Source organism: Hyalella azteca, unplaced genomic scaffold, assembly GCF_000764305.2.
Source record: "Hyalella azteca isolate HAZT.00-mixed unplaced genomic scaffold, Hazt_2.0.2 contig5520, whole genome shotgun sequence".
NCBI lineage: Eukaryota > Metazoa > Arthropoda > Malacostraca > Amphipoda > Hyalellidae > Hyalella > Hyalella azteca.
In genome coordinates, this window is record NW_025935708.1 from 157,871 (window position 1) to 184,081 (window position 26,211).

A 26,211-nucleotide genomic window follows, 5' to 3' on the forward strand; every position below is an offset into this window, starting at 1 on the left:
CGCGTATTACATTGTTAAATAATAGTATCGTAATATTATTATATATGTATTTTAGTTATATATGTATATTGTACATATATACGTTGTGTATATGAATTATAAAAATGATATTTGTATTATTAGTATAAATATATCATATTTAATATTGAATAATAATATTATATATAATATAATAAATATATTATATTTAATATTAGTTTAACCACGCCTGCTTATATTCGACATGTTCGGTTCAACAGCTAACATCGTGGTATAGGTAGTGTTCCATGTAGTCCGAACACTTGTTACCTCAGCTTTAGCTTTCTACCACTTGTTTATCAGGTAATTTGCTTATTCAAATCGATGTTCTAAGCTTAATTCATTTAGTCACTACTGATTAATTTTTTTTAATACAGAACAACTTTCAAGTTATCAGTCTCCTAACTTCTCCTCATTCTAATAGTCTCAGAGGCGACTTTTTGACTAAACTTGACTCGTGTATCAGATGACTTTTAAATGGAGAATAGATCAAACATCCTAATTTGTGCCCAAGTCGGCAATGTCAATTTACATTGAACGGTTTGACCGCATTTTCAGGTTTGTAGCAAACTGACGAGTAGTAGTGGTAGGTTTCTAGCGCGTCAGAAAATCTTGATCTATTAAGCTGACCACTACCGTGCATAAAAAATATGCAGAATCGCGTTATTTACGTCATCAAAGTAATTCGGACTTGTATGCCTGGTCCTGGAGAGATACCCACTGTCATTAAACTAAAGGTTAATCATTCGTCTACGAATGCATAAACACTCATCAATGACATTCGTACCAAAGCCCAGCTACCAAGAATTATCTTCAGTGGACTGGAAGTTTTGAGCATGGCGACCGCTTCTGTTTCGTCCTTGAATCGCTTATTAATTTTTCACGGATTTTCTTCCGCTTCCAGTTGGCTTTTTAAAGGCTTAAAAAAAACATTTTTCGTCCCTAAAGTACGGTCTTCAGTGAAAACAACCTAATCTCTAGCATTGCCGCCTGATCCGTTTCATTCTCACTAATTTATTCTTATATTAGCACTGGAAACTAGTCCATAAAGCCCGTTGCCTAAACTGGGTTTAATTGGTACCCAACTGTTTAACAGCTCTGAAAGTGAAAATCTGTAAAACGTGGTAAAGGGAACAGTGAAAATTTCGCCTGATCCGTCTAAGCTCAGGACGATTTGTGGTGTGAATACCATGAAGGATTTGTGGCGTGGATACAAAGTAGGATTTGTGGTGTGGATACCAAGGATTTGTGGCGTGAATACTATGAAGGATTTGTGGCGTGGATAACAAGTAGGATTTGTGGTGTGGATACCAAGGATTTGTGGCGTGAATACTATGAAGGCTGTCTCTTATACACATCTAGATGTGTATAAGAGACANGATTTGTGGTGTGGATACCATGAGGGATTTGTGGTGTGGATACCATGAGGGATTTGTGGCGTGGATACCATGACGGATTTGTGGCGTGGATACCGTGAAAGATTTGTGGTGTGGATACCATGAGGGATTTGTGGTGTGGATACCATGAGGGATTTGTGGAGTGGATACCAAGAGGGATTTGTGGCGTGGATACCATGAAGGATTTGTGGTTTGGATACCATGAAGGATTTGTGGTGTGGATACCATGACTCTTGCCATGGGCGTTCAATGCTGTCAACTGCCACGCAGCACTCAATTATATCCATAAAAATAGTACACATAACTAACTTGCAGTACAATAGTTTCGTAGTTTATTATATCTTATATCTTATCTTATTATAGTTTCGTAGTTTTTTAATTCCATGCATTACCCAGAATGCATGATCATTTTTCTTGTGGTAACAGTCGCTTTTTACTTTTATGCGCAATTCTGGCGCGGACGGTCGTTTCCTATTTACCCTGGAAGGATGATCGAACTTCATGATATAACTTGTATTTCAAAAACATAAGGTAAATAAAGAAGGCAAAATTCACATGACTCTATACTACGTCAACTAAAGAGATACACAAGGTACATAAGAAAATAGCTCCGGTTCGGTCACACCGATACGGGCAACAGTGAGGAGAATGTCTTCCTAGTTTCAATGCTGGAAATGAACCAAAAATGTGCACAATGGCTAAAACAAGGAGGCTAAAATTCTGGTATCCGTTTATCAATGACAGGGTAAAATAAATGTTTCACTATGTGGTGACAGACGGAGACCAAGCGAGAGCAGCATCGGTCCTTCACCATCAGCGCCTGAGGACAGTAAATATTAGAAGTTTTTATGGAGTGTTAAATACTTTTATATCTTAAATAATTATAAAGTTGACCGAGTGAGATGATAGAGGAAACACAGACAAATCACGGTGATAATAACATAGAAATAAAATAAAGTTTGAGTGAAATCAACGTAGTGATTCTAGCCAAAAGTGATGCTTATTGACAGCTCAATTATAATTAACATCAAAAAGTAAGCTAGGCGACTCAGAGCTGATGAAACTAACATACGCAGACCACTCGATATGAGAAAATGGTCAAATAGAATCCAAGATGTTGTTCAAAAACCTATAGTAAATACTTAGGCTTCTTACGTGCACTCTTAATCATAAGTGGCCATAATTTATAGCGCTTCGACAACGCGCTATCTTTTATTTATAAATAAAATCTAAAGCTAAATAAATTACGGATTAGGCTAGATAATACCAGGCAAATTAATTACATAAAAAATAAGGTATGATAAGGCCACGCTTCTCAATTATGAGATAAATTAAAAATAAATAGGTGAATAACTACTAAAAAAACAAATTACCAAGGTCTTACCTGCTTTTCTTCTTATCTTTGCCGTGGTCGCGGCTGTCATCTCTGCTTCGTTTCTTGTCCTTGTGAGGGGACTTGTGAGGGGATTTATGAGAGGACTTATGAGGGGACCTGTGAGACGACTTGTGCGATGACGACGAGGACTTGTGAGACTTGTGCGAGGATTTATGAGACTTCTCAGGGGACCTGTGAGACGACTTCTTGGTCAGACTGTTGGGGAGAAATAAGTAGAATTAGAACATGAAGAGAATTAAAACCAAATCATTAAAAAACATGGTAAGTTTTATTAATCATCGTAAATACGTAGGTGCATTGCAAAAAAAAATCATGTGAATATGCCTTTTTTTTAGTAGTAAAGTCCACAAAGTAGTAGTAAAGTAGTAGTAAAGTCCACACGCGACAAAGTTCTTTCATCAAAAGTAGATTTTGTCATTATATGCAGAATTTAAATTAACATATTTTTTACACTAAATATGTTATCACAACAACCACAATAGAAAACGTGCAGAAATGAACAGAAGTCAGCAGTCGCATCGGATTAATGAGGCAAACTGGAGTGGAGAGTTTATAGGAAAATAATTCATATTCACGACGTTCGAATTCACGGGAAAATTGTTAGGAAGTGCGAATGGAACAGCAGAGCGTGGGATGAACACCTTCCCGTGCTGGCGAGTGTAAAATGTCAAATGCCTATTTAGGTACGTAGAATTTCCTCTTTCCAAAGTATCGCTTGCATCGTTTCAGCTCAAGTATCACTAGGGTGTTCTTGAAAGAAAATAAACAAGGACCCTGAAGAATTAGAGGCATTCAATGCTCATGCCCAAGTGTCATGGTCAGAGGAGTGCGACGTTTTTTCGATATGTATCACAAATCTTCACAGAAGAGTTTTGTATATAATTTTGTATAATTATAATTATGTAAATTCTTATCCTATAGTCAAACAAATCGACACTTTCAAACTACACCAAAAAAATGCATCCGCTTTCTACAGGAACAACAGAGCCCTAATGGGCCGAGCCAAACGGATAGCACTGAGCATGATAGTTTGGGCCCATGCTTTAATAAAGTGAATAGTGAATAATATTCTGCTTTAATAAAGTTAATAGTGAATAAAAAGTGTGGTGAGTAAGCCAGACAACAAGCCTTCATAGGCACAGCCAGCTGTGCCGCACTCAAGCCAGCAGATGCAGGCACAGCCAGCAGGTGCAGGCACAGCCAGCAGGTGCAGGCACAGCCAGCAGGTGCATGCACAGCCAGCAGGTGCAGGCACAGCCAGCAGGTACAGGCACAGCCAGCAGGTGCAGTAAGCATCAAGTTATCTCACGTCTTCTTCTTATGGCGGTCGTCTTCGTAGTCGTCGTAGTTGTTCTTGTTCCTGTCCTCCTCCGCCGCCTCGCGCTCCAGGTCACTCCAGTCCTTGCCTGACTCCTCCGATGATCCCTCGGCCTCTCCTGCAGGCCAGACAGGGTGTTAACTTGCTGGTGGTATAACTATTACTAGTACATTTAGTTCATCATGCACACGCCAGTGAACTACGCGTAGTAATACATCGGCTATAACAGTGCGCGTAGTAATACACAGGGTAGAAAACGGAGAGCAGTGATATACTTGCCAGGACACGGCGTGGTAATAATAACAAAATAATAATCTAAATATATAATAATATTATTAATACACATGCTAGCTAGCTCGCGTGTGTATATAGTAACTTCTGCTGAAGCACATTTCCTCCACCACCTAACTGGTCACCACTTCACCACCATCGTCATCACACCACCTGTCCTGACAACTCACCCTTATCGTAATTACACCGCTCGTCCAAACTCACCACTATCATCACCATCGTCATCACTGTAGACCTCATCACCACCACCAACTCACCACTATCATCACCATCGTCATCACTGTAGTCCTCAGAGGCCTCGTCACTGTAGTCCTCCGAGTCAGAAGCGTCGCTGGCGGCCTCGTCGGACACGTCGGTCGGGTTGTAAGCCTCGTCCTCCTCCGAGTCCTCATCTGCCTCGTCCTCCTCGTCGCTGTCGGGGTCCAGGAACGACCACCCGCCCTGGGGGAGGGGAGCAATAATTAGGGAGAAAATCAAAGTAACTCCTGCTATATTTCAGATCTCAAATCTAATACTCAAGACTATTACCCCAGAGCTAATCCGGCGGCTCCTGCACACTGTCCTTCAGCACCTCCAGCCTGTCACTCCAACACATGCTTCAAGCCTGCCATTCCCCCAGTGCCACAATAAAAGCTACTCCTGAAATAAACCCGCCCCTGTCACTCCTCAATATCACTCCCCCACATCCTTCAAGCCTGCCATTCCCCCAGTACCACAATACAAGCTACTCCTGTAATAAACCCTCACCCGTCATTCCTCAAGCACCACAAGCCACTCCCCCACCTGCTCGAAGAAGCCGTCTGGGTCATCAACGATGGCCTTCATGACCTTAGGCCAGTTGAGCGACTGGATGCCTTCGCTGTAGCGGATGTCGCACGAACTGCACAACAACAAACTGTTAATGTAGTAAATGCATACAATGTGGAGCCCTTAGCATGCGGCACAGCAAATGTGGCGACATAAGGAAGGTACGTAGCGGTAGGCTGCACTACGTGGTATTTTTTTGAAGTATATAGCATCTTAAAGTATGCATAATGCTGCACAACGTGGTACCTATGTTTCTTCACATTTTATAGCATCTTATAGTATGCTGCACTACGTGATATAAGTTTCATCACAGTATATGGTATCTTATAGTATGCTGCAAAAAAAAAAGTGACAGACTTGAGCCACTCCTTGACGTGGTCACGTCATCACTGTAGTCCTCGTCACCACCACCAACTCACCACTATCATCACCATCTGTCCCTCCAACTCACCACTATCATCACCATCGTCATCACTATATTCCTCGTCACCACCACCAACTCACCACTATCATCACCATCGTCGTCACTGTAGTCCTCAGAAGCCTCATCACTGTAGTCCTCCGAGTCAGAAGCGTCGCTGGCGGCCTCGTCGGACACGTCGGTTGGGTTGTAAGCCTCATCCTCCTCAGAGTCCTCATCAGCTTCGTCCTCCTCGTCGCTGTCGGGGTCCAGGAACGACCACCCGCCCTGGGGGAGGGGAACAATAATGACGGAGAAAATCAAAGTAACTCCAGATTTATTTCAGGGCTCAAATCTAATACTCATAATATTCTCTCATGGCTAATACACCTGCCCCTGCATACTGTCCTTCAGCATCTCCAGCCTGTCACTCCCCCACACATCCTTCAAGCCTACACTTCCCCCAGTGCCACAATACACAAGTGGCTTGCCACAATACAAGCCACTCCTGAAATAAACCCTCCCCCGTCACACCTCAAGCACCACAAGCCACTCCCCCACCTGCTCGAAGAAGCCGTCAGGGTCGTCCACGATGGCCTTCATGACCTTAGGCCAGTTGAGCGACTGGATGCCTTCGCTGTAGCGGATGTCGCACGAACTGCACAACAAGAAACCGTTTATGTAGCAAATGCAAACAATGTGGAGCCCTTAGCATGTGGCACGGCATGGTATGTGGCGACATAAGGAAGGTAGGTAGCAGTACGCTGCACTACGTGGCCTGTTTCTTCACATTTTATAGCATCCTATAGTATGCCGCACTATGTGGTATGTTTCGTGACATAGTATATGGTATCTTATAGTATGCTGCACTACGCGGTGTGTTTCATCAAAGTATATGGCACCATTTAGTATGCTGCACTACGTGGTATGCTTCATCACAGTATATGGCATCTTATATTATGCTGCACTACGTGGTATGTTTCATCACATAGTATATGACATCTTATAGTATGATGCAAATAAGTGACAGACTTGAGCCACTCCTTGACGTGGTCGAGCATGTTCATGGGCACGGCGTTGATCATGGCCGTCTTCCTGGTGTAGTCCTTGAAGACAAAGACCATGTCGAAGTTCTTGAGGTGGAACTGCACGCGCTCGAAGTGCACCAACTCCACCTCCTCCAGCACGATCACGAACGGCGGCCACTCGGTCAGGTTCACCAGGCAACCTGCGTGCATTATGGAGGATAGAGCACGTATTATTGTATATGCAAGTGTGGATTGTGGTGGATAGAGCGCGTCTTGTTGTATGGTGCAAGTGTGGATTGTGGTGGATAGAGTGCGTCTTGTTGTATGGTGCAAGTGTGGATTGTTGTACATTACAATTTTTACAGTTACAAAATTTGCAATTACATGTAGGGACCAGTGCAAATAATAGGGAAATAGTTACGGCATAAGCATAATCCAAGCATTTGGATTATGCAGACAGACGCGCCCAAAACTTAGCCTGTCTGAATAGGACAATCATGACTTTATTTGGAATCCTCACAAAAGCTTAATTAATACAACTGTGCATATAATTGAGACAAAATTCGAATCATGACGTAAGATACTAGTAAGAGACTAAGTTTCTTTACAAAATGAATCCGTAACTGGCACTCATTAAGATGAATTCCACGATTAAAACAATGGAGAATTAATAAATAAATTAATAAATAAGCAGCTGAAGACTATACCAGAGGTGGGCTGGAGGGAGACTGTGGAGCGGAAGGGCGCGCCAGGGAAGCCCAGCTCTCTGAAGGGCGTGTCGAACTCCACCTGACTCTTGGACAGCGTCTCTACCTGCAGTGCATACATAATTAGAATTCGTGATAATAGACATTAGCATCTATTTTAGTATCATTATGACATTAGGCATTAGCAATCATTAGCTGCAGCATTAGATATCAATTGCAATGAAAATATTAGTACTATTACTNTCTCTGAAGGGCGTGTCAAACTCCACCTGACTCTTAGACAGCGTCTCTACCTGCATTCATAATTAGAATTCGTGATAATAGACATTAGCATCTATTTTAGTATCATTATGACATTAGGCATTAGCAATCATTAGCTGCAGCATTAGATATCAATTGCAATGAAAATATTAGTATCATTACTACATTAAATTCTAGCATCGCTTGCACTCTATTTTTCAGTTCGTGACATCACTGAACAGTTCACAATGCATTCAGCAATGAATGGAGCACAAATAATTAAATACATTATCATCCATGAATGATTATTATAATGCTGGTATGATAATTTTTACTATTTCATATGAGTATTTTTGAGACTATAAAAGTAAAGTCTAACAAGTAGAGTAGAACTTGAGGCCGAGGGTAGTGCGAGAAAACGACACAACTATCGGGTAAATTTATTCCTGAATTTCAAGGTCTGTCAGTCTTCAAATGAAGTCTCAGTAATAATAACAAAAACTATCAATAATTAACAAAATAAAACAACAGTTGGTGATGAAATACATGCCTTCTCAGTGAAGCTCTTGAAGGCAGAGGTGAGGCGGTGACGAAGTTCTCGCTCCGCCTGCTCAGCGCTGAGGTCGTCCCTGTCGTGCATGTGCTGGTGCTTGCCCAAGTCCGTCGTGATCTCCCCCACCTCCGTGTAGAACTGCACGTCAAGGTGCTTCTTCTTGCCGAACATTATGGCGTGCTGCGGAGAAACGTAAGTAAATTAGTGCAGAGTTCTGATGCTTCTTGCCGAACATTATTAGGTGCTGTGGAGAAACCTTAGTAAATTAGTGCAGAGCAATGCTTTTTCTTGCCGAAAATTATGATGTGCTGTGGAGAAACCTTGGTAAGTGAGTGCAGAGCTATGCTACTTTTTGCCTAACATTATGGTGTGCTGTTCAGGAGTGATAATACAACGTGACATTGTTGCAAATTCTTTTTGAACTATGTTACATTTTGAAATTTTTGTCTGTTTTAAGCAAACTAGGTACTTCGTCAAGAATAAATAGTGTAAAATATTAACTTTGAGGTTAAATACTAAAATCACAAAAAGAATGGGTGAGTGTTTGAATTAAGGAAAAGTGTGTGTGGGTGAGGGGAAGTGTTCCGCCAAGATGGAAGGTTCACCTTGAGGTGGAAGTGCAGCAGGATGATCATCTCGCCGTCGCAGGGCTGGAAGAAGGCGTTCTTGATGTTGTTGTAGAGAATGTCGACCTTGTCCCCTCGCACGCTCGTGTACCTGGCACATCAACACAACTGGGGCATAACACGCGCAATTAAATATTGGCGGTGATAGCATCCAACAGGAATTTTGTTTGGAAATGTCCAGAAATGTGAGTTAAAAATGTGACATAAAAGAATTACAATATAAATAAACTTTAACAAAAAAGTGTATTGTAGAAGTTGACGTCAGCCACCACGACTTTCAGTTCTGACTTCTCACATTAGTCAGCATAAGAACCCACCACCACGTGCCTCATGAGCTTCCATCAGGAAGACAAAAAGCTTACCTGAAGCCGTTGGTGTGGGCCTCCAGTGTACCGTTGATCCTTTTCTGTACGATGTTGGGGCGAATGCAGAGGTCTTTAAGCTTAGGATTACTCTTATTGTTGGATATGACGAGCGTGTCCTGCTTGACCAGGTTCTCCTTCTCCTTTTCTTCGGCCTCGCGCGTCTTGAATTTCTTCTGGACTTCTTTGATCAACCTGAAGGCCTCGTTGAGGTTTGATGAAGGAGCCGTCAGCTCACCAGGCTCTTTCTTGTTGCTGTTGCGGTATGTACTGCACAACAAGAGGTTAGGTATATCAATAATTTAGGCTCAAATATTGCAGCTACACAAAAATAAGTCGTATCAATAACGTTTGAATATTCCAGCTGCACAACAAAAAATTACATTAATATTTTATATCAGAATATTACAGCAAAATCGGATTAAGAACAAGTTCTAAGATAATTTTTCTCACTGCCACTGTAAGCGCATCAGAAAGCACCATTTCATGCCATATATAATAGAGGCAACATGATGATTCAGAACACAATTCAAGTAACACTTCCAATTATTGTATAGATCTTCATTGTGAATTATCCAGAGAAGATACTTACAGACACACCAATGAGACAATCAAATGCTAAGACGTGCTTCACAACATTGATAAAAATAATATTTATATTCCCAAGCAGGAAAAAAAACTTTGTTTCCTATAGTTATCGTAAAAAATAACAACAATTTAAAAACTGCTCATCAACTAGTAACAAATTTATTCTGCAATTTTAGAAATTAAGGACGCTGACCACATTATGATTCAATATTTACATTAAATTAAAATACTAACAACATGCAATTTTGGACAGTCATAAATGAGCTTTGCAGTGTGAATGACATGCTATTTGAGAGTCAAAAGTGAGCATTGAAGTATGATTGGCATGCTATTCAGGAGTCAAGTGAGAATAGATGCTATTCAGGAGTCAAGTGAGATAGAAATATGAATGACATGCTATTAGATGGCCATAAGTGGGAATAGAAGTCTGAATTATACTAACATTTCCTTGACAAAGATGGCGTCGGGGTTGGGGAAGGAGACCTCGCCCCTGCCGATGCTGGCGCCGGGGTGGAAGAAGTTGATCCTGAGGTAAGTGTAGTCGCCCTCGAGCGTCTGTCCGATGTTCTTGATCATGGAGATGTGGAAGGGGACCGGCAGCCCGTAGATGGGCAGAATAACCGTCTCGTACTTCCGATCTGCAGCATATCACAGATATTCACTTCGTGTGAATAATAACTGAGATGGTATTAGTGTTGAAAAATTCTACTTGATATTGCTATATAGAATTTGCTTGATATGAATTAGAATTTACTTAATATTCTATGATATGCTACATAGCGTTCTAGCTAAATAACTAAATATATCATGTTTTACTAAAACACTTGCACCAGATAGTAGTAGTAGGGTGAAGATTTCTAGCGCTTCCGATAAACTTTGTATATTTAGCGCCGAAACACCTGCACCACACACTGACCGACATAGAGCTTGAGGGAGGTGACGGCAGGCTCCCGCGGGATGTAGGAGGCAGACTTGTAGCTCACGTTGCTCTTGCGGATTTTGGTGTCGCCGCTCTGGCCCTTGAGGGACGCTAGGCGCTCCTTGGCAGCCTCGTTCATGGCGAGCGCCAACTCCTTCTGGTGCAGCTTGCGCTTCTCCTCTGACGATTGTTCTTGCTGCCCGTGATATAATATTATAGGTGCAATGAGACTTACACGAATCCCTGTCTTATTGCACAACAGATAAGAGACTTATTTTGCTGCACAAAAAATAAGATGCTTATACATGTGCATGGTATAAGGTATAAGGTAACAATATAAGTCACATGGAAAAAATTCATAATAAAAATTTAAATCTATGTGCGGTCGGCAAATATAAAGTATAGTAGAAAATATCAGTGGTAGATTGAGAGTGTTGTGTTAGGTTTACAAACTTTTTCATTTAGATACCTATTATCTTATATTCTTATTAAAAGCAATTAAAATCGTTATAAGATAAATGTTACAAGTTTCTAACTCTGATACAAAATCAATGATTTATTAGCGTGTTACCCTGAGCTTGGAATCAAGTATAGCGTTGCGCCGGCCCCCTCTGCCCCCCTCAATGATCTCGGGAGTGTCCTTGACTTCATCTTCATCATCATCGCCATCCTCGTCCTCCTTCAGGAACACCGCAACATTCTTCAGCTTCTTCTTGCTGCCCCCCGTCAGCAGTGTCCCCGGCCCGTCCTGTACGGATTAAGAGTGAATATCTTATGTTATATAATGTCTATATACAGTGCAGTAATCAGAATAACGGATTAGAGTGAATATTTACGTTATGTAATGTCTATATGCAGTCCGGCACTCAGAATAACGGATTAAGAGTGAATATCTTACGTTATATAACGTCTTTATGCAGTGCAGTAATCAAAATAGTAATTAAACTTGTATGGGCCATGAGATTGACTTGCACCCTATAGTTGATGACTAAGGACATGTAATTCAGCGCTATAGCTTGATTATGACCGGTGTGTCTAATACCTCATTAAAGACAAGTGTGTCACACTAATATCTCATTAGCGAGGACTGTGGCCCACTAACATCTCATTAACGAGGACTGTGTCGCACTGATACCTCATTAAAGAGGACTATGTCACACTAATTACTAATACCTTATTAAAGAGAACTGTGTCAAACTAATACCTCATTAAAGAGAACGGTGTCAAACTAATACCTCATTAAAGAGAACTTTGTCACACTAATACCTCATTAAAGAAAACTGAGTCACACTAATATCTCATTAACGAGGACTGTGTCACACTAATACCTCATTAAAAAGAACTGTGTCACACTAATAGGTACCTCATTAAAGAGAACTGTGTCACACTAATACCTCATTAAAGAGAACTGTGTCACACTAATACCTTATTAAAGAGAACTGTGTCACACTCATACCTCATTAAAGAGAACTGTGTCACACTAATACCTCATTAAAGAGAACTGTGTCACACTAATACCTCATTAAAGAGAACTGTGTCACACTCATACCTCATTAAAGAGAACTGTGTCACACTCATACCTCATTAAAGAGAATTGTGTCACACTAATACCTCATTAAAGAGAACTGTGTCACACTCATACCTCATTAAAGAGAACTGTGTCACACTAATACCTCATTAACGAGGACTGCGTCACACTAATACCTCATTAACAAGGACTGTGTCGCCAATGAAGAGCGCGTATTTGCTGTCAGTGCTGTTCTTAGCGTCAGCGTTGGTGAGGTCAGCGATGCCGAGGCTGACGTTGTAGATTTGGCCGGCCAATAGGCGGCCACTGCTCTTGGGGCCAAGAACCAGCGCTGACTCGCGGAACTCAATGCCCGTGCAGAACCTGCAATGGCCAAGGATCGTGACTACAGAACCTGCAATGGCCAAGGATCGTGACTACAGAACCTGCAATGGTCAAGGATCGTGACTACAGAACCTGCAATGGCCAAGGATCGTGACTACAGAACCTGCAATGGTCAAGGATCGTGACTACATAACCTGCAATGGCCAAGGATCGTGACTACAGAACCTGCAATGGTCAAGGATCGTGACTACAGAACCTGCAATGGCCAAGGATCGTGACTACAGAACCTGCAATGGCAAGGGGTCGTCACAACCATCACCACTGTTGGTATCATGACACACTTGCTTTAGCTGGAGCCACATTATTATTGATTTTGTCTTATTGTAGCATCACAATTACCTCGCTTCCTTCTGCCGTCCCAATATTTAATATCCTAAAATAACAGCAACACTACAGACCTGTAACATTTTGCAACAACATCACCAACATTACTAGTGCTTATCACCACTATTTCTACAGTCGTCACTATTGCTATACATACCGCATTAGATATTGAAATTTCACGACACTAACATTATTCCGATTGCTATAACAGAACAGTTCATCAAGCATCGTGCCATTTCTAAGTTTCTTCTATTCCTTCATCAAGCTGCACGAGAGGATATGAGCTCAGCAAGTAGGCATTGCAGGCAAAAAATTCTGCAACATCATTGCAAAAATAATTAATTTAGATACAAATGACATTAGATAAACATTGTAACCGTAAACTGAGGCTTCATTAAAGGCCATACCCGAAGCTCTTAGTGAGTTTATCGACGAGATCCTTCCTGTGCTCCGTGACGTAGGCAACCACCTCCTCGTATACGGAGCTCAGACGACGCCCGGCCTGAGGAAAATACAGAAGTTCATTGCTAAAGTCCTACTAACAGAAAAAGAAACAAGATCATAATAACACTGACGGCTTTACAAGCAAACCCACCTACCACAGACTAGAAGTCAGCCAGTATGTCTGCTTAAGCATGTATTCGCGGTGCAAAGGCCTATGCTGTGATCCTATAAAGATCTAAACTCTTTCACCAAAGTGGCAGGAATTTTACTCTAACCAAGTAGGAAGTCTTTATGACTAAAAAATTGTTAGCAGTGATCATGTAGAGGTTTAAAACTTCAACAGAACGTATTAGGGTCAACAGTGATAACATCTTTCTGTAAATATATCAAAAAAGTTTATAGCATTCAATTATTGAATTGTAGAGCTACAACTATTAATCAACTCTTCACGCATGCTGCAATGCTCAAACAGTGATGCAATTCTTTGAAAATATAATAAATATTGTTGTATGAACACCGACACAGGAGTGATTCTTCACTTGTAAAGAATTAGCTTTGCAGTGATGAAGTACTTGTATTGCTACGTTTAAAAGCATTAGTTTCACACTGATACAGTGTAAAGCTTACAAAGTTCTCCACCAACACAAAGTTTTCCACTAATGCCACAAAGTTTGACACTACACAACAGCTTCCCACCTTAAGTTTCTCGATGAGTTTCTCATAAGCAGTGAGCAGAAACTCGTAGTTTTTCTGCATCTTGTCTGAAGGGTTGACAAGGAACGTACGGCAGATGTTGCTGCAGTAGTTCTTGTAGCGCACGCCCAGGCACACCACGATCGCCCCAAACTCCAGCACGCTTTTGTCGCTGTAAACAATTAAATCTTGCAGTAACTCTAACAAGCTTCAAGCAACTTTAATAATTATCATCCCCCCCAGAGAAAAGAACACACTCTCACTGGCAGTTGTGGGCAATTATAATAATTTCTACCCGTCTAAAATACTTTCAAAATTACTGCCATTCAGGGTTGGCAATGATTAAATCAAAATGATTAAATCATGTGATGAAATCACTTGATTTTTTAATAAAAAAATCATGATTTTATTTTTTCATATATTTAATTTAAATACATTGAGTGGCAGTCTAATATATTGATTATTGTTATTCATATTATTAGTAATTTATATTGAGGTATTGTTATTCATGGTTTAGCATAAATGTACTATGAATGACAAATTGGTATATAAACTTGTTGCCTTTAGTGTGTATTAGGTTCCAATAAATTGTATGTTTTTGGTACAGAGGCATCAAGTGTTGCAATACATTGTACATAGCTAGCAGCTTAGCTAATTTAACATAACATAATATAGCTAATTATTATAAGGCTAAAAGTAGTCTTTAACTATTCGACTATTTGTTATATATTGATTACAATATGCAATTTAAATGTGTTAGCTAGCTTATACAGGGTGGGGCAGAACCGATTGAGCAGTTTTGAGGCAAAATAAAAGAGTAATGGAGGTACATTAAGAAGAAAGTTTATTTTCCTAGAGGTTAGCATAACATACCATTTAAAATACTTATGTTTTGAAAAAAATATCAGCAAGATAAGGTTTGTTAGCTGCATCACACTGTTAGGAGTCGTTCTCGGAAGTTTTCTACAGCACGTTCACATGTATGGCGAGGCATGGCCATAACCTCTGCTGCAAAAATCCATCCCCTTAGCTGTGGTAGGGTGTGAGGGCGACTTCTGAACCCCTTTCTTTTAGATGTCCCCTGTATCAGTCTTCGAGTCAGAGAAACACGATCAGGGACACGCACATGTATTTCAGTAGGAGGTTGACACAAGAAGAGGCCGATTGACGCGCCGCGACCTCCTAAGACAACTACGTGTCGCGGTCACGTCAACGCGTAGCAAAGCGTTAGGCTTAAACCTCGGTACATCCCCAAAGAAAAAAATTGAAAATGCTCAAATCAGGTGACCTCGCAGGCCACTGTAAATCACCCCTCAGAGTCCGGGAACATGCGTATCAAAACAGTGAGTGACATTCGGGCTGTGTGAGCTGTAGCCCCATCTTGCTGGAACCATACCTCTCCCAATGCTTTGTTTTCAACAATGTTTTCCATCCTGGGCTGCAAGAAATTTTGTAACATTGCAGCATAGCGCTTGGAATTCACTGTTATGGTTACTCCCTCCTCTGAGAACGACTCCAACAGTGTATTGCAGCTAACAGCCCCCATCTTCCAGATATTGTTTTCAAAACGTAAGTATTCTAAATGGTATGTTATGCTAACCTCTAGGAAAATAAATTTTCTTCTTTATGTACCTCCATTACTTTTTTATTTTACCTCAAAACTGCTCAATCGTTTCTGTCCCACCTTGTATATTGAGAGGTTGAGATTGGCAATTAGATTTGCCACCCTAATACGAGTATTCTAATTAAAATATTCAATTTCAATCTTTAAATATGTGAATTTAAAACGAGAAACAAAACAATTACAATTATAAGACTATATATAAAATAATTAAATGCAGTGAATGGATATAAAATATTTGAATTGTGCACATGTTTATTTCAAACAGTGTTAGCTTTTCTCATAACTATATATAAAATAATTAAATGCAGTGAATGGATATAAAATATTTGAATTGTGCACATGTTTATTTCAAACAGTGTTAGCTTCTCTCATAACTTAAGTCTCGTTTCAAATCATTTGAGGTTTGTTTGGTTATCGTTCAGTTTATGTTTGGTATTGGTTTATTGGTCTGAATTAAATGGGAACAGTGCAGTCAGTCACTAAGTCGCTACTAGTCGGTGTGTATAGAGGGTAGAGTATGGTAGATTTATAGGACATAAAACTAGTAGATCTATTGATAGTGCTGTGCACTGTGCTATCAGCTACCTATCTGTTATGTGACTCTTCAATGTCTAGAAGATCTGCATTCCTGAAGTGTTTTTGTATATTGAAGCCAGTTAAATGGTCAATATTTAGCTCATCACCTTGCTCCATACAAACTTTACAAAGCTAATGAATAGACATGTCAATATTTGTTTGCCCAAAAATCCCAAAGTGGTAAACACCACCTTGGCCTGTTGGCCATTATTGGAGGAAATAAGTGCCCTTTTTAGCCATCCATTATGATCCATATACTGTTATTGTTAGTAGGCTAATTGCAACATAAAAACTAACACTTCAAAAAGACAAAAAAGCTGAAAAAATAAAAAAAAATCAAATAAATAAATAAAAAAATCATGGAAAAAGCAAAAAATCATTGATTTTTTATTTTTTTTTAATAAAAAAAATCACAACCCTGCTGCCATTGAGAGTTTTAGTAATCACATGGCATATCATTGCCCCATGACAGAAATTTCATTCTTTTATTTGATTGTTGTTTTTTCCAGCAATAGTAGAAATGTAGCAAGCATCAGTCATTATTCATAAATGCAGCTTCATTCCTTATCAATACAGTATGCAGTATCATTCATAATTAATCTATGCAGTAACATTCATTATTCGTAGATGTAGCATCATTCATTATTCATAAATGCAGCTTCATTCCTTATTAATCTATGCAGCATCATTCATAATTAATAAGTGAAACATCATTCATAAATACAGTATCATTCATTATCAATATATGCAGCATCATTTGCTATAAATATAAGTAGCATCATACATTATCAATAAATGCAGCATCATTAATACATGTAGCATCATTCATAAATGCAGCATCATTCATCATCAATAAATGCAAAATCATTCATTATCAATAAATACAGCATCATTCATCAACATACACATCATTCATCATCAACATACACAGCATTATTCATCATCAACATACGCAGCATTATTCATCATCAACATACGCAGCATTATTCATCATCAACATATGCAGCATTATTCATCATCAACATATGCAGCATTATTCATCATCAACATATGCAGCATTATTCATCATCAACATATGCAGCATTATTCATCATCAACATATGCAGCATTATTCATCATCAACATATGCAGCATTATTCATCATCAACATATGCAGCATTATTCATCATCAACATATGCAGCATTATTCATCATCAACATATGCAGCATTATTCATCATCAACATATGCAGCATTATTCATCATCAACATATGCAGCATTATTCATCATCAACATATGCAGCATTATTCATCATCAACATATGCAGCATTATTCATCATCAACATATGCAGCATTATTCATCATCAACATATGCAGCATTATTCATCATCAACATATGCAGCATTATTCATCATCAACATATGCAGCATTATTCATCATCAACATATGCAGCATTATTCATCATCAACATATGCAGCATTATTCATCATCAACATATGCAGCATTATTCATCATCAACATATGCAGCATTATTCATCATCAACATATGCAGCATTATTCATCATCAACATATGCAGCATTATTCATCATCAACATATGCAGCATTATTCATCATCAACATATGCAGCATTATTCATCATCAACATATGCAGCATTATTCATCATCAACATATGCAGCATTATTCATCATCAACATATGCAGCATTATTCATCATCAACATATGCAGCATTATTCATCATCAACATATGCAGCATTATTCATCATCAACATATGCAGCATCATTCATCATCAACATATGCAGCATCATTCATCATCAACATATGCAGCATCATTCCTCATCAACATACGCAGCATCATTCATCATCAACATATGCAGCATCATTCCTCATCAACATACGCAGCATTATTCATCATCAACATACGCAGCAGGATGTTACCTGCTGACGCTGAACTTGAGGGCATAGTTGCCGCCGCTCTGGATGATGGGAGGGTAGCAAGGCTCGCACAGCTGAGGGTCTACGCTAACATACTTCTTGTCTGTCATGGCCGCCTCCACGCCCTCTGCTACTTTGCTGTGCTTCACCTTCTTGTCCCTGCACATATTAACTTCATTAGCTTTCAAAGTTGCTATTCAAATTGGATATCAAATAAACAAACTTGGAAGCCATACTCAATTATCCAGCCTTTAATGTTGCTTTTAAAATTATGAATAAGAAGAACAAGTTTTTAAGACACCTTTAATTCACCAGTTTCACCTTCAATATTGCTATTGAAATTGGGCATTAAATATATTAACTTTTATTCAAAATGCTGACCTTAGTTAAGCGCAAACGAGATGACACAATAATAAAACAGATCGTCTGTTGTCATGAGTAAACATTGTGATAAACCTGAAAAGAAATTGCTGCTGTTGGTGGGGCATTCTATTCATCAAATGAATGACCTGTCAATTGTGCGGCATTCAAGTTATTGAATGATAGCACTGTCAATGATGCATCATCATCAGATGATAGCACTGTCAATGATGCACCGTCATCGTCAGATGATAGCACTGTCAATTATGATTCATCATCATCATCAGATATCACTGTCAATGATGCATCATCATCAGATGATATCCCTGCAAATTATGCATCATCATCATAAGATAGACCTGACCTGTCAATGATGCATCATCAGATAGCGCTGTCAATAATGCATCATCGTCATCAGATAGACCTGTTAATGATGCATCATCATCGGATGATAAATGATGCATCATCATCATCAGACAGACCTGTCAATGATGTCCATGAGCTGCTCCTTGAGGTACTTGTTGAAGACGTCCACGGTAGCCAGGGACGACTTCTTCATGGTGTTGACCTCGCCATCCTCCCGCACACTCATCAGCACACCCATCCAGTTGCTCACATCCACCTGCCAACACCAATATAATCAGTATCTTGCCTAGATATTGATTTTTCCCTATCATTATTGTGTGCAAATACAGCACTATAACCTGTAATATTTATGATTTCGAAAGCAGCCTTCATATTACAAATGATCACTATCCCCTTCAAAATTAAATACCGCAATGTGAATGTTAATATCTGTCACTAAAATTAAATACTGCATTAACACGGATAATATCTTAATCATTAACACATTGAAGCCTACACTCGAATTGTTACAATTTCAAATGTACTGCAATACTGAATCATGACCACTGTGGTGTATGGAACCATTTTCTGTTCAACTTCACAAATTATCACAATATCACACCTGTTCAAAGTCCTTCAAGGCTTTCCTCCAGGCGTCCACGAGTTCAGAAGAGAACTTCTCCTTGGCGTACACCCCAACAGTCTTGCCCTTCTTGCTTGCCTTGATGGCGGCCACCAGCGTCTTGATGTTGGCAGCATCCTTGTCTGCTTTGTCACGTACCAAAGTCACCACCGTGGGCGCTTTGTCATCTTTGTTCTTTGTCAAACTGTCAAGGATTTCAATCTGCAAAAACACAATGAGAGAGCACAATAAAATCCAATGATATGACATGGTACTACACATGAAAATGATATCATCATCAGGAAAATAATAGAAATAAAAAGAATTGGCAAGATAACTATTTTAATTACTGAATTTGAAACTGCATTGGACGTAGTTCCAACATTATATGAATGCATAAAAGAATGTAGCTCACTATAGTGATATTGTAGCTTAGTACAAGAATCATAATGTAGGAGTAAACTAAAGATACAAATCAATTGTATACATTGATTTGTCCTCATTTGCATACTATAAAATAAAATTAATGGTGAACAACTAAAACTCATCAAAGTTAAAGATTCTAGGATTTGAAGCTGTCAATATAATCAAGATATTTCACAAACAAAGTGACCTAGAGATATGCTAATAATAGGTATTAAAAAATTAAAACCATAAAAAATGCTTCAAGCACACAATGACTAGATAGATAAGGTACTCCTAAATGGATTAAGCTCATTCAATTTTTCAAAGTACAGTAAATGGGGTTACTTTGACCGGCGGGGTAACTTTGACCACTTTTCATTTTTTTAACAAAAAACCCCAAAACTCAAAAACGATTTGACATAGAAAAATTTTGTTAATGGCCATCAAAGGCCTAATACTGAGGCTACGTAACACAATAGAAAGATTTAATAAGTTTGCATATCTAATAGGTTAAAAATTTGATAATGTGACCCACAAAAAAAGAGCTATTATTTAAAGCCTGTTGGAGTACCCCCTCCAATTTTTTTATTTTTTGGTAAAATAACTCCAGGTTTTGATGCATTGTAGTAGAATTTTATGTATGCAAAAGACAAATTTTAGGAAAGTGTCATAGTTTGCAAATGGGGGGCGCCGACCCCCAATGGGGGAACTTTGACCACCTAATGGCAGCCATGACGGGGTAACATTGACCGGCTTGAAATTAAGTTAAAATTACAACAGGTAGGTACCTATATAACATATTTTATGTTTGATACACCTATTAAGGTTTTTTCTTTATGTTTCAGACTCTACAGAGTCTTATATATGGTAATTTTAACTTAATTTCCAAACCGGTCAATGTTACCCTGTCATGGCTGCCATTAGGTGGTCACATTTCGCCCATTGGGGGGCGGTGCCCCCCATTTGCAAACTATGACACTTTCCTAAAATTAGCCTTTTGCATATGTAACTAGAAGAGTTCTACTACAATGCACCATAACCTGGAGTTATTTGGAATTATTTTACCATAAAATAAAATTGATTTTACCACCTGGTCAAAGAAACCCCAAGAGCTGGGGTAACAAAGACCATCACTTTTTTTGAAGTTACATCAAAACTATGAGAGGCAGGAGCCAGCAATTTATGATGAGTAAAGCTATAGTATAGATCTGTATTTTGCATGTTTCAATTTAAGTTTAACTTATCTAGTGAAAAAATGGCATCATTTTGAAAAAAAAGTGGTCAAAGTTATCCCATTTTACAGTATACCTACACTGAAATTTATAAAAATGTAACTTAAGAAGTTACAAAATATTATTGTTGGAGAATGATCTTTTAAACGTCTCTTTCAAATTCCAAAGGAATCGTAAGCACACAATTTGTTGCAATTCTTCACAAAATTCAAAGTTGTCTAATCTATTTTTTTACCAATACATGTGTACAAAATTCAACAAGCAGACAACTCTGTTGCAACTCTTCACAAAATTTGAGTACCTCTCATCTCTTTCTTATTTTCAACACTACAATCAAAAAATTCTTACTTTCTTCTTGCTGGCCAGGAAGTAGAGCTTGTCCTCGCACAAGACCATGATAGTATCGGTGAGCTCGTACCCGAGCAGCCATGTCTGTGTAGCCGTTGACTTGCTGTAGATCACCTCTTGATCAGCCCCCACACACGAGACCAGAGCATCGCACTTGCTGGCTTCTCCGCCATCCTTCTCACTCTGTCAATGTAAACAATTGTAAGTATGTAAGCAGTTGAAAAAATGGTTCCGTTTCTTCACCATTAATTTATTTTCATTCATTCTTAATCGCTATTTTTATAAATAGAGATAATCTTCCAAGGTGATGGTTAAAGCAACATTGAAAACAAACATAATTTAGTATTTATAACAAAAATTACTAGATAATAAACAATTGCTCAAAGCTATTACAGATGTTTAGATTTTAGAGCTTAAAAGACATAAACATTGATTTTGGCATAGGTATACCATATAATACAGGGTAGTAAGGGACAATTTTAGTATTTTTTGCCAATAACTTCTTACCACAAAACATTTCATAAAAAATTTAGGCTCACTTCCAATGTCTTCTTAGTTCTTTGCAGGGGCTATCATATGGCATCTCCAAAAAAATTCAATAAGCAATTTGTAAGGTGCCAGACGCATTAGAAAAGCATCCCAAATTACCCCTGACACTTGCCATACAAGCAGGTTTTTTAGCGCAAACCCATTTCACCGGCTGGGAGGATGTTGGGAATGTAACGCATTCCTGACATTGACATACAGGTTTGTACTATTTACCAAAATCAGTCTTTCATTAGAAGGCACCAATCTCAAGCCATGTGGATTGTTGCCTTCTATTCTTCAGTTTAGCAATTCATGTTCAACCAAATTGTGATCTATGGATAATGAATTCCTAACTGTGCCGACTTGTAGAACCTGGGTCAACACGTTAGAAATCTAGTCAACTCGATGCAGATATATGTTCGTGTGTGATGGCGTTGCGGCCCGTTGCCGTGCATTCATCTTCAAACAACTTTCGGAGCATGGCGCACAGTGCATTTTTACCAACATATTACGGCACTTGGCACACGGCGCAGATTGATAAAATGACAATATAAATTTCCATGCACATCTTCCTGACCATGGATTAGAGCCGCAATATTTTAGAAAAAAGTAGGACTTTTCCAGCCCTGCTGCTGCCAGCTTGCTTGTATTGGAGCGCACAGCTGTCCTGCTCCTTGAGTGATTAGCGTTGGAGTGCTACGGATGTCCTGGTGGTTCTAAATGACTAAACATTTCCTAGAATTTAACCATTTTCAGAATGGATAGCACAACTCAAACTCTAAGCCAAAGGATGGGCTTTTGGCATAAAGATTCAAGTATTTTTAAGCTTACCATCAAAACATCTTAATTTCAAACAGACTCCATGTTTAGTGACTAACGACTCTAATGCAATGGCTCCAGCCTAGGGTGCAGAAAGTGGGTGAATATTGCAAAATCTTTGCTTATGTATCAGCAGCAAAATTTACACTTTCAGAAGGTCTTGCTAAAACATTTGAATTGAAATTATTCCATTTCAGATATTTGCCAGAGCCAGTCTTTGGTGACATATTTAGAAAATAGTTGAAAATCCGAACAACCGCAAGCACACACAGTAAGGGTTACGGTAGTTACGTTGGATGGATCAGGATGCAGTGAAGCTTATCCGGAAATCAGTTACAATGAGTGTAGTAAGTGTTGCAGGGCATGGAGAGTAAGGGTTTACAATCAAAGTTGTTAGCAGCATTTTCTTATTAAAATTGCTTGGCTTGGCGACGCATCTTGAAAATGGCTGGCAACACTTTAGGCTGAAAATCCCTATCTTGGCAATGCAGCTTGCAAACTCTGCACCCTGAGCTTCAGCTCAATTTTCCAGAATGGTTTAGCCTGAAAAATTTTCAAATTCTGCCTGATATTTAAAATTGACCATTCTGGCAAATGGCAATTTGGGTGAAAGCCACCAATGAATGATTGCCAATTTTGACATGAATTTTTTTTTCAAAATCATGACTTAGGGTAAACGCAGGATATTCCGACATCGTGGGTAATTCCGACACATCTCTAGTTTTTCCTTTATATTAACCCTTTACGCCCTGGCGTGATGAATTCGTCACACAGAAAAAAACTTCGGTTTCCAACAATTTCACGTTTTCTGTCATTTTTTTGAAAAATTCACAGGAATAAAAAAAGTCTTAGATTTAGTTTTTACATATGTGTACCAAGTTTCAAAGTTATCTGTCGGTAAGTAACCGAAATAAGATTTCCAATTTCCAATGGCAATGTCAATTTCTTATGGAAATTCTATTTCGGTTAATTACCGACAGATAACTTTGAAACTTAGTACACATATGTAAAAAATAAATCTAAGACTTTTTTGTTCATGGGAATTTTTCCAAAAAAGTGAAAGAAAACGTGAAATTCTTAGAAAACTGATAAAAAGGGGGTACTGTAGAAATCTATCACCTCCTATGATTTTTGAGCTACAACATCGAGACGCATATCATTCGATGCCTAAGGACCATATCTATCGATTGGTCCTTGCTGTTTTTCAAAATTCTAATTTTTGTGGGTGGGGTGGGCATTTTTCAAAAAAAAATTGGTTTCTCCCCCCCTTTTGAATTTCCCCTCCCCTTTTTTCAAAATATTTTCAAAACTATAACGAAAATGAAAAAAAGCTTCGACCAATCTCTAGATCTTTTATTTGCGAATCGAGCGGTATATTACTCATTGCTGTAGCTTAAAAACTCTGGGAGGAGATAGGTTTGCAGTGACAATAAGTGTGAATGTTCAGTAGGGAAACAGAACTTGAGTAATGCATACGGTTATTTTTTTTTGTAGTTTTTCATTTTTTGATGCGTCCTTAATGTGTCGGAATATACCGCGTTTACCCTATAAATAATGCCTGGGCCCCATGCCTTGTAGCTTGCTCTCAGTTTATCCCATTTTGATGCCCTTGCTGAGTTTTTTCACGAAATTAAGGAAATGAGTACAATTTCATGTACAATTATTAAAAATTGACCAGAAAGCAAATTTTTACACTTGATTTTCAGAGAATTTTCCAAAATTCTCTTGAATGAAATTGGTTTTACCTACATTCATAATTTCATAGCCTATATTAGACAACACTACAGGCCTGACCTGAGGCCAACAAGTTAACAACTATAAATCATAATTTCCGAGCCATTTCACAGAGCAAACTTAAATGAGAACCATAATTTATATACGAGGCCTATAAATAATTCAATACTCCTAAGTTTCTGCAAAACATACAATCACAGTGCATTCACTGCATTATAAACTGCAACAAAAAATAAATAAAATTGCACAACGATCACTTAACGAAAAGTTTTCAAAACAATGTAAATCTTTATACTCACTTTCCATGCTGTGTATATTTTTTGAACTCTTCGGAAGAAAGTTTCTTTGTCAATTTGAATTGACATCTTGATCGACCATTCGCGTCCCCGGCGTTAGATTGCAGAATGAAGATCTATCATGAAAAAGCACTGGTAAAATGAATCCAAAACAAAACTGCGGGATTCGCGGGTAGCAGAATTTCATTCTTCTTGGTCTCTTTTGAGTAACTCAGAAACCTAAGAGCCTTCCGAAATCGTGCGAAACATTTATGTTCTCTCTAGTAAATAACTAACTCTGTAAATATTTTTTAATTATTTTCAAATATGGATTGTGTATTTGTAATTTAATCTGTGATTTGATTGTTTAAGCTGTGACCTAATGATAATTACATAAATGCAGATGAGTGTTGCGGGTTCGTCCCAGGTCTGTGAGTCAGTTTCTGGTCAGAATCGTCATGGAGGCGTGGTGGTTGAGCAATGCAAAATTGGAGCAGTGAATTACGAGTTCGAGACCCCAACCTTCTGTCAATGTTTTGCGATGTTAAGAATCGGCGACAAGCCTGCGGCCAAATAAACGCTGAAACCGCTATATCCTATCACTCACAGCAAACCGTGATTGTTTTTGAACGCACTTATGTAAACAAATCGCAATAACACTTGGTTAAGGATAAGAATATTTAATATGATTCTGAAATGACTATTACTAGGTATCGCCATTACGCTGTGCTATTATCCATAAAATCTTGCCAGAATCGTTGACCTGGAAATGTAACTGCGACAAATGTATAGTTACATCTAGCAATTTTACAGCATAAATCATTTCAACTACTTTTAGGTAGAACTGATTCAACATTTCCCTTTAACTTATAGCAGTCAATTTTTTATCTGGGGTATATTTTTCGTAAGGTTCTGATGACACAATTTAACTGAAAACCAAGTTTCTATGAAGAAAATAGGATAGATTTAGAGATGGAGTCTCTCGTATGTACCTAAGAAGCTTTAATAATTATTTGAGAAAACTTCTGACTCAATTTTTTCATTGAAACTTCACTAATATCTATTTCAAAAACCAATTTTGTCAATACAAACTTTTTGACGTATTCGTGTCTAACATCTTCCAGGCGTGTGTCAGAATCGTTACTGAAAAACAGCCTTTCACTTGAAAATACATATATGTTGCTCAATTAAATTAAGGAAATGTATTTCCTATTAAGTTGCTTAAAATTTTGAAACACAATCAAGTGCCATTATGCTCATTCCATGGGTTTCGTCTCATAACTTGTCAAATAATTCATCAGTAATTAAGTTCAAGTCAGATCAGGCGGGCATATTTAGTCAATGAAAATTTAACCGCAATATGGCGTCAGTGCATGGTGGCAATGACTTCAAGGTCGTCTACATGG

At 38.7% G+C, this 26,211-nt stretch overlaps 1 protein-coding gene across 2 annotated transcripts; it reads right to left on the bottom strand.

The window, feature by feature from the left end:
* Positions 1-1,965: 1,965 nt before the first annotated feature.
* LOC108676508 (FACT complex subunit spt16) lies at positions 1,966-25,030 on the bottom strand. Of its 2 annotated transcripts, XM_047880505.1 has the most exons (22): positions 24,830-25,030; positions 21,450-21,632; positions 19,465-19,686; positions 18,980-19,119; positions 18,141-18,296; positions 14,027-14,195; positions 13,294-13,388; positions 12,355-12,541; positions 11,222-11,398; positions 10,648-10,846; positions 10,174-10,369; positions 9,144-9,413; positions 8,761-8,872; positions 8,153-8,335; positions 7,626-7,655; positions 7,363-7,438; positions 6,660-6,855; positions 6,189-6,285; positions 5,732-5,915; positions 4,121-4,247; positions 2,800-3,006; positions 1,966-2,235 (listed from the first exon to the last, which is right to left on the bottom strand). In XM_047880505.1, exons 1-22 carry the CDS (start codon positions 24,893-24,895, stop codon positions 2,229-2,231), a joined length of 3,279 nt encoding a protein of 1,092 aa, XP_047736461.1. In that variant the 5' UTR covers positions 24,896-25,030; the 3' UTR covers positions 1,966-2,228. The 2 variants fall into 2 exon arrangements, with proteins under 2 accessions (XP_047736461.1, XP_018020078.1); XM_018164589.2 differs by lacking the exon at positions 7,626-7,655 and having other exon boundaries at positions 7,363-7,468; positions 24,830-25,029.
* Positions 25,031-26,211: the final 1,181 nt, after the last annotated feature.